The sequence below is a fragment of the Anoplopoma fimbria genome, chromosome 8 (genome assembly GCF_027596085.1).
Source record: "Anoplopoma fimbria isolate UVic2021 breed Golden Eagle Sablefish chromosome 8, Afim_UVic_2022, whole genome shotgun sequence".
Classification (NCBI taxonomy): Eukaryota; Metazoa; Chordata; class Actinopteri; order Perciformes; family Anoplopomatidae; genus Anoplopoma; species Anoplopoma fimbria.
The window spans coordinates 23,599,025-23,615,818 of NC_072456.1; the positions used below are offsets into that span (position 1 = coordinate 23,599,025).

The window sequence follows — 16,794 nt, forward strand, 5'->3', positions numbered from 1 at the left end:
TGTGTGTGTGTGTGTGTGTGTGTGTGTGTGTGTCATCACACACCGCCTCCTCCTCGGCTGCGCCATTGGACGAACTCCTCCGCCTCCCATCCGCCTTTAAACGCACCAGTCCCTCCACCAGTCCCTCCACCAGTTCACAGCACCAGTTACTCTAAAAAAGAGATTCAAAAAAAAAAAAAAAAAAAAAAAAAAAGATTCAAATTATTAGCAGACATAAACCATTTTGGTAAGATTGTGTCCCAAGTATAGAGAGTTAGTAGTTGATGTTGTGATGCCTACTTCTGCTTATCATTCTAATTATTATATTCCTTTATTGATCCCCATGGGGCTCAACTGCATAGAAACAGATAATAAATACACATATATAAAAATAGACTAAAAAAAATAAATAAAAATAAAAATGTACAGTATATCCACATGGGTCAGCAGGATGACAGACTGTGGGCTCCGCTGTTGTTGTACAGTAATGAGGAACTATCTCAATATTTTTGAAGTATTGCAAAATAATGAACACGTATCTCAAATTGATGACTTAGTACCTGAAAATAATTGCTTAGTATCTCAATACAATGACTTAGTGAGCAACGTTCTCAATATCTTGACTTAGTATCTAAATAAATGACTTACTATCCCACATAAATGTGTGAGCATCTCAAAATATTGCAGTATTTCAAATTATTATCTCAAATTAACAACAAAGTATCTCAAATTGATGACTTTGTATGTCAATATAATGACTTAGTATCTCAAAATAATGAGAAACGTTCTCAATATTTGACTTATTATCTGAAAATATTGACTTAGTATCTGAAAATAATGACAAACTTTCTCAATATTTTGACGTAGCATATGAAAATAATGAGAAAGTACCGCAATATTTTGACATAGTGTCTCAAAATAATGACTTAGTGTCTCTAAAACAATTATGAGAAACTAAGTATCTCAAAATAATGACTCAGTACCCTCAAAATAACGAGAATCTAAGTAACTCAAAATCGATTTATAAGTAACTTTATTTGTCCACAGGTTATGCAGCAGTGGGATGCATACATTTAGCACACGTCAAACACATGAATACAACACTAAGACCAAAATACCAAACAATAAATACAGTCAAAACACTCAATTACACAATAAGTTAAACTACCTTTCCCTCCTTCAGGAGGTTGATACCAGTGGGTTTAGAGGAGGGTTTTTAGTTATTGGTTTTAGCAGATGGAAGTCTGAGGAGGGTTCCAGGTGGCAGAAACTGAAACTGTAGATGTAAAGGAAGTAAAATCAATCCATAGGAATGATTGAGGATTGTGGTGAGACTAAAAATACTCAGTCACAGTTTTTCTTCTTTGGAATTGTTACCACTTGTTGTGAGAAACGCAACAACCCTCCCTGACTCAAGAGGAATGTAAATGGGCCTTTGACTCTCAGGTAGAAGTCTGACATGCAGGAGGTCAGTGAGTCATGAGGGGGGGGGCTGAGGTTATGGAGGGCTTTGTAGCTGAGGAGGAGAAAGTCAAGTCGAATCACAGGTTGCATGAGTTGTGAGTATTTCAGAATGATTTTCTATTTTAGGCTGTTTAGATGAAAGAAAGGACATCAGAACTTATAATTCATTATAATCTCATGACCCCATATGAGGGTCTCAACCCCTAGGATGGGAACACTTGCTCTAAAGACACATTTTCTGTGGAAATTATTATTTGAATGGGATCTTGTAATGATGTGAATCTAGATTTTTTTTCACAGTTTTTATAAAACTGCACTCTGTATTGTGTCAAATGATAGGAATTAAACATTTTATTAACACAATTTATTGGTGTTTTAAAGCCGTTAAATGGTCTTGTGTAGCACTTTTCTAGTCCTCAAACCACTCAAAGCGCTTTAACACTACATGTCATCATTCACCCATTCATACGTTGATGGCAGGGGCTACCATGCAAGGTGCCACCTGTCCATCAGAACTCTAACTAGCATACTCATTCATACACCAATGGGAGCAACTTGGGGTTAAGTGTCTTGCCAAAGGACACATCGACTACTGGAGAAGGGATCAAACCACCGATCCTCTGATTGGAGGACGACTCTGCTCTACCACTGAGCCACAGTCACCCCATGGTTACAACACTATTTATTTGTATCTCATCTCACAACATGTTCTGAAAGGTAATATCTGAGTTCTTAAAGGAGAACATCAAGAGCTTTCTAATAAAGGATCATCTAATCAATAATTTCATGTTGTGCTAAGTATTATTAGATCTATAAAAAGCAGTGTTGTGCATTAACGGTGTCTGTACATCAGCGTGGCGTTCAGGTTCAATAGACCTTCAAGTTTCAAGTATGTTGGCTGACATTCACTCTGCTGCAGTGTCCTTTGGTAATTAACCAAATCCCCACAGATCAATTAAGTGTCATATATCTATATGTTTAGTGCCTCAGCTTCACGACTATATGACAGCTGCCTCTCTCCTACATCATAGTTAAATTCTGCTGTTTTGTTTACATCAGTGAGGATTAATTCCCGTTTAATTTCATTGTTAAACTGAACCGTTTTCTAAGGTTGTGAACTGAAACCATAAATGTATTTCAGTCCACCTCTGCACATACAGGCCTATGAGTCGGAAAAAAAGAAATTACAGGACTACCTAACAATAGGCTATAATTTGTTACAACACCACCGCAAGTTACAGCTCCCCGAAAATAACCAGAGTTCAATCAGCAACTCTGATAGTCTCAACAAACAGTTAAGCTTCAAAGGAGGGGGCTAGGCTGCCATATTAGATTGCACACGGTTATTATTGTGTTCACCTGCTGCGCATGTCAAATAAAAAACACACATATTAATCATAATCACAGACTCTTATACAATATACTCGCATGTCCAAGCTGCTGCATAGCTCACGGTAGACTTGCTTTTATTATTACATATAGAGAGTTTATTAGTTATCACTGGGTTTCACTGATGAAAGTGAATGGAGGTGACAGAGGAAAAAAAAAAAAAAAAAAAAAAAAAAAAAAAAAAAAGAAAAGGTGAGGAATAAAATGCTCAAAAGCAAAGAGAAGACACTAATGGAAAACAGACATGCTGTCAGCTTTATAGATATATTTAGAGGTAATAACTGAATCACTGCATGAGCTGCATTATTGACTATTTTTGGGACGTGACACAATGCACTCCTAAATATAAGACGGCGCCAAATTTATTAGCACAGATCATCTGTGGAAGTGGGGACAACAACTCTATTTCTCTCTCAAACACACAAACACACACACACAAACACACACACACACACACACACACACACACACACACACACACACACACACACACACACACACACACACACACACACACTATGCACAAACACACACATAATTAGAGATCCCCGAGAGGTAAACTGTGCATCTGATGCAATAGTTAGCAACATCCCTGCAGACCGCCTCAGCCTTTACCTCCAGGATTCATGTGTGTGGGCTCCATCAATCCGACAGAGAATATAGTGCCCCCCCCCCATCTGTAAATACAGCTAATCTTCTGTAGCTAAGGGGGAATTTATATATTTCCTCAATGCAAGTGTGTTCTTTTTTATACGTTTATCCTAAACACAGAGAGAACTCCATCAACCCGGAACAGTGAAGGTTGAATTACAACCATATTACTGATAAAACACACAAGGCAAAAAAGCAGAGAGAGACAGATTAAGGTGCCTTTGAGAACTTTCCGTATCAAGTCCATTTTTCTTTTCTTTTCTTTTTTTTTTTTTTTTTTCATTTTCCTGAAACTTCTCACTTCTGCTTTCGACAAGATCAGCCGCGGCCCTTTTAGAGCATGTGGTGAGGCTGTCGAATTCAGAAATAGCCTCCATGGTCAGTGTACATGTGTGAGAGCAATTGTTCACATTGTGTACCTTTATAGAAGCAGTCTTATCTACATCTCAACAGAATAAAGGCTACACCTTTACTAACACCCCCCCCCCCACCCCCCGTCCACCCTCCCCCATCAAACCCCAACCTCTAACAGAACAATAAGGCCTCTGTAACACAAGTCACACACTTGAAGTTAAGGTGTTTGCGGTCCGGCATATGTCTATATAAAGATAATATAAAATGTTAATTCTATGAAATATGGCAGATCCTGTACAAGTTACTTCTTCTATAACATGGTTTCATTATTCACTTAAACGTATAGGTTTACTGTCCTTTATTGTGAAATAAGTGGATGCAATGAGAATAAAAGAGCATCCAAGGTAAACTGTGCATGTTTCCATGGCAAAGCTAATTAGATTCAGAGAGTCCGAGGAGCTGCACGAGGAATAAAAGGTTGTATTCTACAATGAAGAGGGGGTCAGCTGAGGCGGCCGCTGCTGCAAATTCCTCAAAAGTTATAGCTGTAATGCACACCAGCCGAGGTCTCATCTTGCACTGGAATAACTTCAGGACTTGGATCCACATATATAGTTTGCTTTTATTTTATCATGGCAGTTGTTTCTTTTAGTGTTTTGTGAGCAGACAATCAAATGGCCTGTTGAAAAGTAGCCCACTATGTAATCCTTTAATCACTTTATGAGGATAAAAGGATCATATCATAGGAAGTAGGCTAATCTATTAGCACAGGGGATGCAATATGGACATATTTTGGTAATTTGAGGTCTATTTTTCTTTTGGAGTAGCCTAGAAGTTGATGTATTTAAGAATACTTTCTGTGCATTTTTCCACATTATTAATAAAATGCAGTTTAATGAGGCAGACGTTGTAACTTTGCATATGTGTGTCTGCCTGTCCTGTCCCGGTGTTTTGGGCTCGGTCAGTGAGCTTCCTCCCTCCCAGGAGCGCGTCCACGCATTGTTTCCGAGGATCCAGGAGAGAGAGAAAAAAAAGTCCATTGTTGTTGCGAACTTTTTAATCTGGGGGGGATTTAAAGCACATCACATGGTCAGACTGAGCAGCAGGGCTGCACCACAACAGGGAAAAAAGTCAAAAAAACTGCTGCATGTTGGGGAGGAAACTATTCATCCCGACAGAACCGAGGGGGACTTTTTTTTTTTTTTTTTTTTTTTTTTTAAATCACACTTTATTCCCCATCTTTCTGGGAGTTTAACACCAGTGGAGAAGTTTTTAAATCAAAAAATCCAACCGGGAAGGAGACACTTTTTTTTTTTTTTTTTTTTTTTTTATTCTCTGGAGAAACCCTGAGAATTAGGATTAATTATGACGCTCAAGTACAGCCAGCGGTCTCTCATAGTTCTGTCTTTACTGGGGGTTTTATCGGCCATCATGTCAGTGTTATCGGTTATTCTGATTTTCCAGCTCCAGTCTCAGCAGACCACGGTGAAGGCGTCTCCCCCGTCCACCTCCTCCCTCATCCCGGCGCAGATCTGGGCCGTGCTGCTGCCGGTGTCCGCGGTGCTCTCTGCTCTCTCCCTCACCCTCCACCTGAGCTCCGTGGTGGTCTGCCTGCTCCACGGATACTTCTCCACAGAGGTCTGCAGAGGAGAGCAGGACACTGACAGGTATGTAACCACACACCTGCCTGTCAGCCGCTTCACTCACTTCTTCATCAAAATAGTTCTGAAAAAAGTCACTTTTTAAGGCTTAAACGCACCTAAAGTTAATTGCTATATTAATACACCACTTCAAATCAACTCCTGTTCTAAAAAAACAAGCTTTGAAACAAATTTCACTCACTTTTTCATTAAAATAGTTCTGAAAAAGTCACTTTTTAAGGCTTAAACGCACCTAAAGTTAATTGCTGTATTAATACACCACTTCAAATCAAAACAATCAAAATTTCACTCACTTTTTCATTAAAATAGTCCAGAAAAAGCTAGTTCCGGTCAGTTTTGAATGCTTACACGCACCTAAAGTTTATTGCTATATTAATACACCACTTCAAATCAACTCCTGTTCTAAAAAAACAAGCTTTGAAACAAATTTCACTCACTTTTTCATTAAAATAGTTCTGAAAAAAGTCACTTTTTAAGGCTTAAACGCACCTAAAGTTAATTGCTGTATTAATACGCCACTTCAAATCAAAACAATCAAAATTTCACTCACTTTTTCATTAAAATAGTTCAGAAAAAGCTAGTTCGGTCAGTTTTAAGGCTTAAACGCACCTAAAGTTAATTGCTGTATTAATACACCACTTCAAATCAAAACAATCAAAATTTCACTCACTTTTTCATTAAAATAGTCCAGAAAAAGCTAGTTCACACGCACCTAAAGTTTTGCTATATTAAACACCACTTCAAAACTCCTGTTCTAAAAAACAATCTTTGAAAAAATTTCACTCACTTTTTCATTAAAATAGTTCAGAAAAAACGTCACTTTTGAACCACCTAAAGTTAATTGCTGTATTAATACGCCACTTCAAATCAAAACAATCAAAATTTCACTCACTTTTTCATTAAAATAGTTAGTTCCGGTCAGTTTTGAATGCTTACACGCACCTAAAGTTAATTGCTGTATTAATACGCCACTTCAAATCAAAACAATCAAAATTTCACTCACTTGTTCATTAAAATAGTTCTGAAAAAAGTCACCTTTTAAGGCTTAAACGCACCTATAGTTAATTGCTGTATTAATACGCGCCTAGAAATAAACTCTTATGCTGAAAAGCTTACATTACATTACATTACAGTCATTTAGCAGAGAAGTGTATTCAACATAGGTATTCAAGAGAACTTGAACTTTGAAATAAGGTTGTGTAAGTTTTAATAGAATAAATAACTGTTTTTTCTCTAAACAACAAACAAAAGAACTTAAATTAGTTGGTAGTAAAAAGGGTTAAACCGACCATTGCTTCATTCAGGTGGGCTGGTACCAACAGTAAGTTGGCTAATGATAGCACACATTGTTCAACATCAACACTTAAGTTTGCTTGTGTTACTTGACGCTACATTTGAGCCTTTTTAGTATGCTGCAAGTGTCACTTGTGGTCACTGTGGCTTTGTTAAGGAGATGTCACATACTTTCACGACTTAATGAAATGGAAAACACAAATATAACCCACCTGTGTTATGTAATGCAAATCCTGCAAACTTTATCTATGAAGTTGTAGTTTGTGGTGTGTTTCTCCATATATGAAAATTAGCAAACTTTCAATATGAAGGTAGAGTGAAACAAAACCACCACAAAGTACAGCCTCAGATAAATATTGATTGATTACATAATTGAATCAATGCCTCACGAAAACATCATGCTTTAAGGAAGGAAATACTTATTAAAAGGCTGTAGAACTGCATTGCATCCTTCATAGGCTCCTATTTTCTCGTCTACACATTCATCTTTGCTGCAAGTGAAAAATAACATTTGAGTTATTTATTAAGTGTTCTTACTGCGCCCACACAATCTTCTTTAATTGTTCTCTGTAAACCACAGCAGATCCTGGCAGACCGCATTAAGTTTCATTAAAAGAAAACACAGTGTCAGAAGTATAAAAAGGCCTTCCTTATGTGTCAGAGTGCAGAGGCCCCGCGCTTCAATGCTGTTGGCCGACCCCCACCTCTCAAACCCTATGAATCCCTTCGAAACAATGGCCTTCCTCTCATTATGCACCCAGCACACGGCCTCTAGCTGGCCCTTTCCCACGTCGGTTTACAAATCCAACAGCATACCGCCGGACCTCCCCACTGACAGACGGCTACATTCCAAGAAAATGTGAATAATAATGAGCTTTTTCATTTTTAAACATACCCAGATAAACAATAATCAAGTGTTTTAGGACTCACAGTTCTTGAACATATCAGGGGAGAAAATAAAAAAAGATTGGATTGTATTGCAAAAAAGTTGCAATGAAGTGACACGATGGAAAATTGTCAACCCAGAAATAGTTGCATGAAATCTTCTTTATTTTTGCACCGATAACAGAAATGAAAGTAGCAATGTTAAAGTACAAACTTGCCTGAGCCACAACGTTGAATATGCGACATTTGTTTCCACAGAGCCGACTGGTTCCTTTTAGATAGCAGAGCTGTACGACACGTGGCTATCGGACTGTTCTGCCTGGGAGTTACTGTCTACTTGGCAGGTAAGAAAAAAAAACATAAAAGTGATAAAACATCTTATTATTTTAAGATTCTGTTGCCCAATCTTGCAAGTACGTACATTGAATCCTGAAATACAGGCACCTGTTATTGCCTTATAGCGTGTATTCTTGTGTTTTCCTTGTGCAAGTGTGTTTTTTAATTTGCATGCAGGGTACTTATGAGCCTCTAACAAACAAATTCACCAAGACTTGAAAGCTTGTGTCCAAAACATTGGCAGTGCAGTGGATTTGCAACAGCAGAGGCAAAAACCAGCACTGCTGCTGCTTTCTCTCTTTGGTCCGTCCAGCGAGTCCCAGAGAACAATGCATTCTTTGAGCAGCGTCCATGACTTAAGTGTTTTTAATGCTGGACCAGGCAGGGTTGTGGTGCTCTGTTCCACTGAGCGGCTTGTACTAGTGTGGGGTGTGTGTGTGTGTGTGTGGGGGTGGGGGAGTGGGGTCACTGGAGGCAGTCACTCCATTGTGATGAGGAGGTGTCGCCCTTGTGATGCCCACTTCAGCCTCAATCAAGAGGTAGCAGAGAAAAGGGGGCCGTAGGAGCAACGCCGCCGACTCAGGAAGTCGCGTCACATCCCAGAGCTGTGCTTCTCCCCCCCTTCTTTTAGCACGCCTGAGTCCATAGTCCTTTTCCTGCAGATAAACATAAGAACAACTCAGCTAAGAATAGCCGGCCTTTAAATGACATTCCAACAACATTAGACGCGCTTTTGTAAAGCATCAGGCTGCTTGGATATGCGAAAATAGAAATGAAGCAAAAACTAGCAGCAAAACCTATAAATAATAATAATAATGACTTCCATTGTTTTTTGTTTAAAGTAATTTGACTCATTACAGATAAACCAACTAACAGTTTAACTGTTTGCCGGTCTATTAGTGTTATGTCTATATCAATCCTCCGTCTTCTTCTTCTCCTCTGCAGCTATGTCCATCTTTATGCTCCTCATATTTGAGGTGGAGACGGGCATTGCGAGCGCTTGCATTCTCTCCTCTGGGATCTTAGTCCTACTGGTCGTTGTGATCCACACTCTGGCCAAAGCTTCTCGCGGTGCCAAGCACTATCACAACGACCGCCTCGACACCCTCTTCCAGAACGACCACGGCGTCAGCAACCCGCCCGTCTCCCGACACCGGGAACTCAAAATTGGCGTGGACAGACCGCGGATTCACCGAAGCCAGTCTCACATCCAGCAGCAGATCTCCTACCCTCAGTGTGGCAACCCGAGGCAGCAACAGTACCAGCAGCAGCAGTACTCTCCTCCTGGAGGCTCTCAGGGCCACGCTAGCGATAAAGACGGCTACAGCAGCGGCGGCAGTGGTTCCCGAATGCACAGGACCCTGTCTACTGAATCTGGTTTACTGCAGGCTCAGGCTAAACCCTGGAATGGGGTCAACAATGAGATGAGGAGCGTCCTCGCACGCAAGTCAGGGATTTCCGCAAAAGACTCTACTCTTGTTTGACATGAAGGAAGCTGAGCTTGTGGTTAAAGACACTGCTGATCTGTGAGCGTCAAGTTCAAGAGGACTGCTAACACGAGTTTCATTTCAAACAGATATAGAACTGTGTGTGTGACCTGTTCTCAGTATGTTCATCCTAGCTGATCGCAGACAACATGGGACACAGATTAAAAAAAACATACCCAAGTTTTCAACTTTATCAACCGATTTATCCTGTTCAGATTATAAAGAATTTTTCATTTGATGAAAAAACATATTGAACACAACTTTTGAATCATTTGTAGTGTTTTGGTGAATGACCTTGATTTAAATCTCACCAGTGTTGCCCAAGTATCAATCTGGAAAATGTATAGCTTTAATTGTAATAATGTGAATACTTTATTCTGCTGTATATGGTGGCTTTTTGCCAAATATTTGTGCACAATGTGCAGATGTGTTTTTGTTATGTTTTGTTCGATATTTCATGTCAACCAATTAATAAATATTAGAAAATATAATTCAGTTTAAAAGCAGGATGTTTTTCAAGACTTAAAAAAAGAGATTAAAATAATGTTTACAAAAAAAAATTTAAATGCACATTTCAATAATTTCAGTAAAAGAAAATATATAATACAGGCCTGAATGTGATTAAATCATGTCTGGAGGAAATACTAACCTTGGACACCTCAGTCCAGAGGTCATGAGGAAGTGGAAGGGGCATGTGGAGCGGAGACAAGGGGACTGGGAGGGGGGGTCACATCATGTAAGCTTCATGCAGGTGTCAGTGGGGGAAATAAAAAGACAGAAAAGACAAAATAAAACTGAAAACATGAAGATCCCATTAACTACAAAAGAGTCAATATTTTGCAGTTATTGGGCTATTAAAGTGAAATGAAAAAAATATGCATTTGCTGATGTCCCAAAGTATTAACTGATACAAATTATTATAAATAAAGTATTAAATAAAACAAACTGAAACAAAGTTTAAATATGAACAAAGGTATGATGTGCTGCAAAGAATGAATACAAAGCAACCAAGTCACTTTTGTCTCTCACTTTGAGGCAATGATGCAAAGAGATTTGGGAAAATGTGAAAGTACAAGTGGACCTTTGACACTTTTGGGGTTGAAAAAAGTATATCCTTGAACTAACTGTATTGTTCAGATATTGACAAAAATGATGTCAATGACGTTTTTTGTTTGGACCAATAATTGTGTAGGAACACCTCTAATGATGACTGTCCCTTGTCCAAATGTAACAGGAAACAAACCTTGCTACATGCACAAGTATAACCGTGACACTTGAGAGATGAGGGCATTACGTTTTTTAAATTAATATTATTTATATGTTCCATTACTTCTCAATTAACCTTTCAAATGTAATATACCCACAGGATTTGAAAAATTTGGAGTTGCATTCCTGTGGGGAAGCTTTAAACATGTGTCGTATATGAAAGAGATAGAAACCAGCCACGAGAACTAACTGTGCCGGTGTTGGTGTACATCTAAATTGAAACATTTTGTTGCTTTCTATCAGAAGTCCTTTTCTTTCATATTTCCCCCCCTACACTTTGATCACCACCGGGTCTCAGTCATGTTCACTGCTGCCTCCTACCTGCGTCCTTGAGAGTTGTTTATCTGTTCCTTCATGCTGATGGCTTGACGGAGGAGGCCGTCGATGTTTTTGAAGTACAAGCTGCTGTTCGTCATGCTCTTCACGGCACTGCAAAGAAATAAAATAAAATCAATGCAAGTCATAGCAGCAATGACTTGACAGCAGGATTCTGCAGATATGTAGGCCTCTCTTCACCTGCATGCATACTCTACAGAGTAGATGGCTCCTTGACTCTGCTCCTCCCAGCTCTGCATGTCAGTCTGTATGAGGAATAATAAAAAAAAAATAATACTAAGATCAAACATTCAGGAAAATGTAAAACAACAACATTCTTAGTTGGAAAAAATACACAAACGCAAGCCTGTTCGGGTGGGTTATTAAAAGATTTTTAAACTGAGGCACTGAGCTAAAACAGTAAAAGAATGATCCCTTTTTATTTTAAGCCTGGAGTGTGGACATTTTAACAACATTTGATACTCTGATCTGAGGGGTCTCAGAGCAGAATGAGGGGTCAAAAGTTTTGAAATGCAAAGCGCAGCAATACCATGAAGGGATTTATAAATAATCAACGGAATCTTTAATTTAATTCTGTAACGAGTGTTGGGGCCAGTGTAAAAAGACCCCGAAGTCTTGCTGCTGCATTCTGAACCAACTGCAGCCGGGCAACTGCTTCATCGTTTAGGCAAGTAAATGATGGATTACAGAAGTCAAAGAAAGAGGGAATGAGGGTTTTTCAACTATATCTTTGGGGAGCATTGACAGAAATAAATGCAGATAATGAGAGAAAGTAATAGAAAGAAATAACAGGAGGTACAGTACCAGTCAAAAGTGTTGACACCTTCTCATTCAACTACTTTGAAGATATCATTTGTTTGTTTAAAATATAAAACATAATTCTGAAAAACCATTGAATTTGTCCAAACTTTTGAGCATTTGTTATTTTATTGTTTTTTACCCATGTGTCACATCCAAATTCCATAGTACCAGTGTTTCCTTTCATTCAAGTACATTGTAGATTAATGACATCCAAACTATGAAGGAACACATATGGAATATTAAACAAACAAATGCTCAACAAACCAGAATATGTTTTATATTTTAGATTCTTCAAAGTAGTTGAATGAGAAGGTGTGTCCAAACTTTTGACTGGTGCTGTATAACAACAGTAATATGTATTGGGGTAGATTGTGCATAATTAGCTAAGTAAGCATCCTTTGTAATTAAAAATGTCTCCCCAATATGTTTTATTTATTTATTTATTTTGTTTTTCTTTCTGTCTTTGTCAAGGATATATGTTTTTATGCTGGATCAACACTCCAAAAAAAACTAGTAGTTGGATGAGAAGGTGTCCAAACTTTTGACTGGTACTGTAAATTATTCATATAATAAGAGTAGTAAGAAGAGGAAAAAAAAAAAAAAAGCAATTATTATAATAGAATTATAATTATGAAATAGGGATAGTTATAGTAATGATACTCAGTGTTTGTCTGTATTCATATAAGATAAGATAAGATAAGATAATCCTTTATTAGTCCCGCAGCGGGGAAATTTGCAGGCTTACAACAGCGTAGAGTAAAGTGCACACAAGAGACATAGTAGAAGAAGACAAGCTAAAAAAATAAAATAAAATAAAACAAGAATTATAAATAAGCAATAAAAAAACAGTAGAAAAAACAACAATAACTGAAATATTATATTTACAGACAGAGAAAAAAACAACAACTATTTTAACTATTTTTAACTATTATTGCACAGTGTAATGTGTAATGTATTGCACAGGTTTTTATTGGCATGTTATTATTGTCATGTGGTCATGTGGTCTGCTATAATAGAATATTGTGCACTTTTTGCATTTGGTTTTCCCCTCTAATTGGCTAATTGTTTTATATATTTAGTTGTTTTCCTCCAGCAACCTGTCACAGGGTAAATACCTTGTGTTGCACCAGCTCAGGCAGCGACCTCCTCACGTGTTCCTGCAGCCTGTAGAGAGCCACTGACGGCTCGTTGGCCAGCACGTACATGCTCTCCGTGAACTTATCAGACACTGTGTGGGCAAAGACGAACACACACATGCAGAGAATACACCACCCATGTTAGAAAAAGGAAAAAAAAACGCGAAACATCATGGGATATGGACGTATAACGATGTAAACAAAAAGCGCATAGGCGTTATAGCTGTAGCTTAGCGGCTACCGTAGGCTAACAGCTACTAGCACGCCAACAATGAGGTAAGTTGTTTTCCGATTTATTAATATAATATTTACCTCTTCTGACTTTTAATTGCATCTCCTGGTCCTCCATGGCACTGCTTGTGAGAGTCATAAAATAAAAACAACACAAAGCAGCTGTGTGCGAGAGTTATGTCAGCTGATTCTCGCTTCTTCCGTGTTTTTTTTTTTTGTTGTTGTCATGTGTCACACGATAACATTCCGGGCGGAAATAGCGACCATGAGACATCAGTTCCGCCCCTCGAAAAAGAAAAGTGCCAAACGATGTGATGCGTTACACGGGTTGAATCAAAACGTAGAAAAAAAATAGTAGATTAATTAAGTAGATAATCAACTGAGGGGTAAGTAACTTTAATGCATATGGGAACACTTGGATTTCCATCAGGACCCACCGTGCAACTCGAAGCTATTTACTTTCAGTTTTCCCAAAAGGAAGTTAACGCAGATTAGATCTGCGGGGCTGGATGTGGTGAGTTAACGATGCAATCTGCTTTTTAAAGTCATTTTGGCTACTTTTTTCTTGAGGGCAGTACTACTTTATCGAGCTGTTAATGTCTTGTTTGCTCTGCAGTGATCATGGAGGCCAGAGATGATGAAGAGGTTGCAGATGTCCAACATAATGATTGTCCATCCGAGTCCAGAGATGAGAGGTCCAATGGTATCTGTGCCTTTTTATATTTAATATTCCACCATACATTTCTTCACATTTGTCTGTGTAACATCTGTCCCTCTATGTGTGCAGTCTTGGTATAATCAACTAAACAGTGTTGCTTTCACTGACATGGCTGCTGTGTTGTTTTTTTTCTTCTTCTTGGGCCAGTGTCTCCAGAAAACATGGATGTGGATGATGAGGATTTGTTCACACACTCCACCACTCTGACCAACAAGCAGCGTGGGAATGAGGTTACAGCACGCCCAGCAACTTTAGACTGTAAGTACTGGTGAAGATGCTCTGGTGGGAAAGGACTAACATGGTATCATGGTGTTTAACAGTGTTGGGGGGGGAAACTACTTTGAAAGCACAGTTATTCAAGCTTCTAATGACTTCACACTGGAAGAAGTTTAACTACAGCAAAGCTACCGGAGTGATAAATATAGTTTGTTTGACTAAAGCTACTGAGAAAAGTAGTTTAAACTACTCTGCAAAAAATAAACAAATTAGCATGAACAAACAAAACTATATCAAAATATAATACAAAAGCAACAAATGCCACTCAATAGATTTTAATTGTGTGCCAACTAGTTCACAGGTCAAACATAAACCTAAAAAATTACAATTCCCCACAAAAAAATATTTAACCTGCAACTTTTCAGACCATTTGACCGACTTGAGAAATAATTAATTTGTCAGTTTTGTGACATCTTGTAACTTTGTAACTGCACAAAGGTGAAAGGTCAAGTGTGGGGTGGTGACTGCCTGACTAATGCATTGCAATAAAAGAGGGGGCTGGTCAAAGGGGGTTCAATTACAGTAGAGAAGCAATGGTAAAATGAAAAAAATATATATTGCCTTTCTTTTTATGGCCAAAAATGTTTGTAAGTTCAGTAGTAACTACACAAGAAATGGCAAAAAAGTAATTTAACAACTTTCATCACTATGCAAATGTTAATGTTGTTGAAATACTATCAAACTACTGCAAAATGTAGTTTAAAAAAACTAGTTTACTCCCCAACACTTGTATTTTCATTATCTTGAGCGTATGAAGTTATTAAAACGTTTTTTCCCATCAGCTCTGTCCATCCACCAGTTGGCAGCTCAAGGCGAGGTTTCACAAGTAGCTGCACACCTGACTAAAGGTGAGAAATCTGGATGTCACCCAGCAGTGTAACAGAATGTCCGGCGTTAAATTGCACAACATTCCTACTGATGCAGCGTGTCCCGTTTTATTTTGCAGACATTTCACTGCTGAGCAAACAGGATGAGCGAGGCTTCACGCCCCTCATGTGGGCAGCGGCGTTCGGAGAGAAAGCTGTGGTGGATTTTCTCTTGGAAAAGGTTAGAAGCGAGGGACTGCCATCTAGAAAGATATGTCAATATGCACTTTAAGATAAGATACAATAACATAATCCTTTATTAGTCCCACAGCGGGGAAATTTGCAGGATTACAGCAGCAGAGTGGATAGTGCAAAAAAAACAAATAAGAGACATAAGTAGAAAACAAGATCAAAACAAGTATAATAAATAATAAATCACACAGTAAAGTATAAAGTAAAAAACAACAATAACTAAAATATTATATAAGCGGTCAGAAAGATTGTTAATATTGCACAGTGGATTTCACAGATTATTTATATTGCACGGTGGATATATTGGATTTATATTTTCAGTTTTTTGGTATGTGTGGTCTAATGTGAGCAGAGATTAAAAACAAAGTTTTTCACTGATGTTTATGGGATTGTTTTTCCTCCTTTAGGGCGCAGACCCCAAAACAATTGCACGGGAGCGAGAGAGCGCCCTGACACTGGCCAGCTCTGGAGGTTATGTGGACATTGTGGAGTCTCTTCTCAAACATGGAGTGGACATTAACACCTATGACTGGGTACATTGACTTTCTTTACGTCTGATATGTCATCAGATATCAACAAGATGAACAAGTTATAGCAAGCCAACACACATTTACATTTAAATATAACTACAATGTGATCTCTGTTTTGTTTTTAATGGATAGTCTTGAATTTTTTTTTCTCAGAATGGTGGAACTCCTCTTCTTTATGCCGTGCGAGGGAACCACATCAAATGTGTAGAGGCACTCTTAGGTACATTACGTTTCTATGATGTAAAGTCCTGATCAATTCTGTCTGAATGCTTTATTCATTTCTGTACTCTCTTTAAGCCAAAGGAGCAGACATGACTATTGAGTCCGACTCAGGCTACAGTCCCATGGCCTTGGCTGTAGCCCTTGGACACAAAAAGAGTATGTATTGTTGTCCTATACTTGACAAATAGGTTTTTCTTTTCATAAAATGTTACTGTAAAAATGTTTTGCTGAGTCTACATGTTTATTTATTTTGTCTCCTAGTTCAGAAAGTGCTGGAGGACCATATCCTGAAACTCTACAAGCCACCAACGTGACACTAGTATAAAAGTCTGACGCAGCTGATCTCAGATCTGCAACTATCGATAATCGGTGGTGAGATGACCAAACTCCAGTCTCTATAACAAGGCATTGTAATAGACTGATGCCTATGCAGAGACATTTACACATGGGGAAACTACACTTGTTGTATCTGAAATGGTTTATTCCATTTGTATGCATTCCTTTGTATGTATGACAATGTACAAAAACGTACTAAAAAGGACTAGAATGTGATGTTGTGCAGCAGGATTGTTTTTGTTTAGCTGTAGGACAGCAAAAAAAGACTGTGAACAAGTTTTAATAAAAATGTATTTTTATACTTTGTGTTCCACTGGAATGGCGCTTCAACTCAAAGGCACAGTACAAGTACAGGGAGCATGATTTCAAGTGCTCTTATAATCAA

At 38.3% G+C, this 16,794-nt stretch overlaps 3 protein-coding genes across 6 annotated transcripts; 2 read left to right on the forward strand and 1 right to left on the reverse strand.

Moving 5' to 3' along the window:
• Nucleotides 1-4,484: 4,484 nt before the first annotated feature.
• Nucleotides 4,485-10,011, forward strand: tmem221 (transmembrane protein 221). Of its 2 annotated transcripts, XM_054602697.1 has the most exons (4): nt 4,485-4,632; nt 5,302-5,504; nt 7,935-8,020; nt 8,958-10,011. In XM_054602697.1, the coding sequence occupies exons 1-4, from the start codon at nt 4,612-4,614 to the stop codon at nt 9,494-9,496; spliced, it is 849 nt and encodes a 282-aa protein (XP_054458672.1). In that variant the 5' UTR covers nt 4,485-4,611; the 3' UTR covers nt 9,497-10,011. The 2 variants fall into 2 exon arrangements, with proteins under 2 accessions (XP_054458672.1, XP_054458671.1); XM_054602696.1 differs by lacking the exon at nt 4,485-4,632 and having other exon boundaries at nt 5,166-5,504.
• Nucleotides 7,829-13,496, reverse strand: borcs8 (BLOC-1 related complex subunit 8). Of its 2 annotated transcripts, XM_054602700.1 has the most exons (6): nt 13,351-13,496; nt 13,018-13,130; nt 11,282-11,346; nt 11,087-11,194; nt 10,149-10,240; nt 7,829-8,668 (listed from the first exon to the last, which is right to left on the reverse strand). In XM_054602700.1, the coding sequence occupies exons 1-5, from the start codon at nt 13,406-13,408 to the stop codon at nt 10,171-10,173; spliced, it is 414 nt and encodes a 137-aa protein (XP_054458675.1). In that variant the 5' UTR covers nt 13,409-13,496; the 3' UTR covers nt 7,829-8,668; nt 10,149-10,170. The 2 variants fall into 2 exon arrangements, with proteins under 2 accessions (XP_054458675.1, XP_054458676.1); XM_054602701.1 differs by lacking the exon at nt 10,149-10,240.
• Nucleotides 13,141-16,406, forward strand: rfxank (regulatory factor X-associated ankyrin-containing protein). Of its 2 annotated transcripts, none has more exons than XM_054602699.1 (9): nt 13,141-13,314; nt 13,886-13,972; nt 14,135-14,245; nt 15,046-15,111; nt 15,210-15,310; nt 15,729-15,854; nt 16,005-16,071; nt 16,149-16,229; nt 16,335-16,406. In XM_054602699.1, the coding sequence occupies exons 2-9, from the start codon at nt 13,891-13,893 to the stop codon at nt 16,385-16,387; spliced, it is 687 nt and encodes a 228-aa protein (XP_054458674.1). In that variant the 5' UTR covers nt 13,141-13,314; nt 13,886-13,890; the 3' UTR covers nt 16,388-16,406. The 2 variants fall into 2 exon arrangements, with proteins under 2 accessions (XP_054458674.1, XP_054458673.1); XM_054602698.1 differs by lacking the exon at nt 13,141-13,314 and adding an exon at nt 13,575-13,783.
• Nucleotides 16,407-16,794: the final 388 nt, after the last annotated feature.

Bases quoted from the DNA above. Each gene is read 5' to 3' on its own strand.
- tmem221 (XM_054602696.1), top strand. From the start codon at position 5,203: ATGACGCTCAAGTACAGCCAGCGGTCTCTCATAGTTCTGTCTTTACTG. The intron at 5,505-7,934 runs GTATGTAACCAC...TTGTTTCCACAG, and splicing joins GGAGAGCAGGACACTGACAG to AGCCGACTGGTTCCTTTTAG. The intron at 8,021-8,957 runs GTAAGAAAAAAA...TCTCCTCTGCAG, and splicing joins AGTTACTGTCTACTTGGCAG to CTATGTCCATCTTTATGCTC.
- borcs8 (XM_054602700.1), bottom strand. From the start codon at position 13,408: ATGACTCTCACAAGCAGTGCCATGGAGGACCAGGAGATGCAATTAAAA. The intron at 13,131-13,350 runs GTAAATATTATA...TTGCCCACACAG, and splicing joins GCAATTAAAAGTCAGAAGAG to TGTCTGATAAGTTCACGGAG. The intron at 11,347-13,017 runs GTATTTACCCTG...TTCCTCATACAG, and splicing joins CTGAGCTGGTGCAACACAAG to ACTGACATGCAGAGCTGGGA.
- rfxank (XM_054602699.1), top strand. From the start codon at position 13,891: ATGGAGGCCAGAGATGATGAAGAGGTTGCAGATGTCCAACATAATGAT. The intron at 13,973-14,134 runs GTATCTGTGCCT...TTCTTGGGCCAG, and splicing joins CAGAGATGAGAGGTCCAATG to TGTCTCCAGAAAACATGGAT. The intron at 15,112-15,209 runs GTGAGAAATCTG...TTTATTTTGCAG, and splicing joins AGCTGCACACCTGACTAAAG to ACATTTCACTGCTGAGCAAA.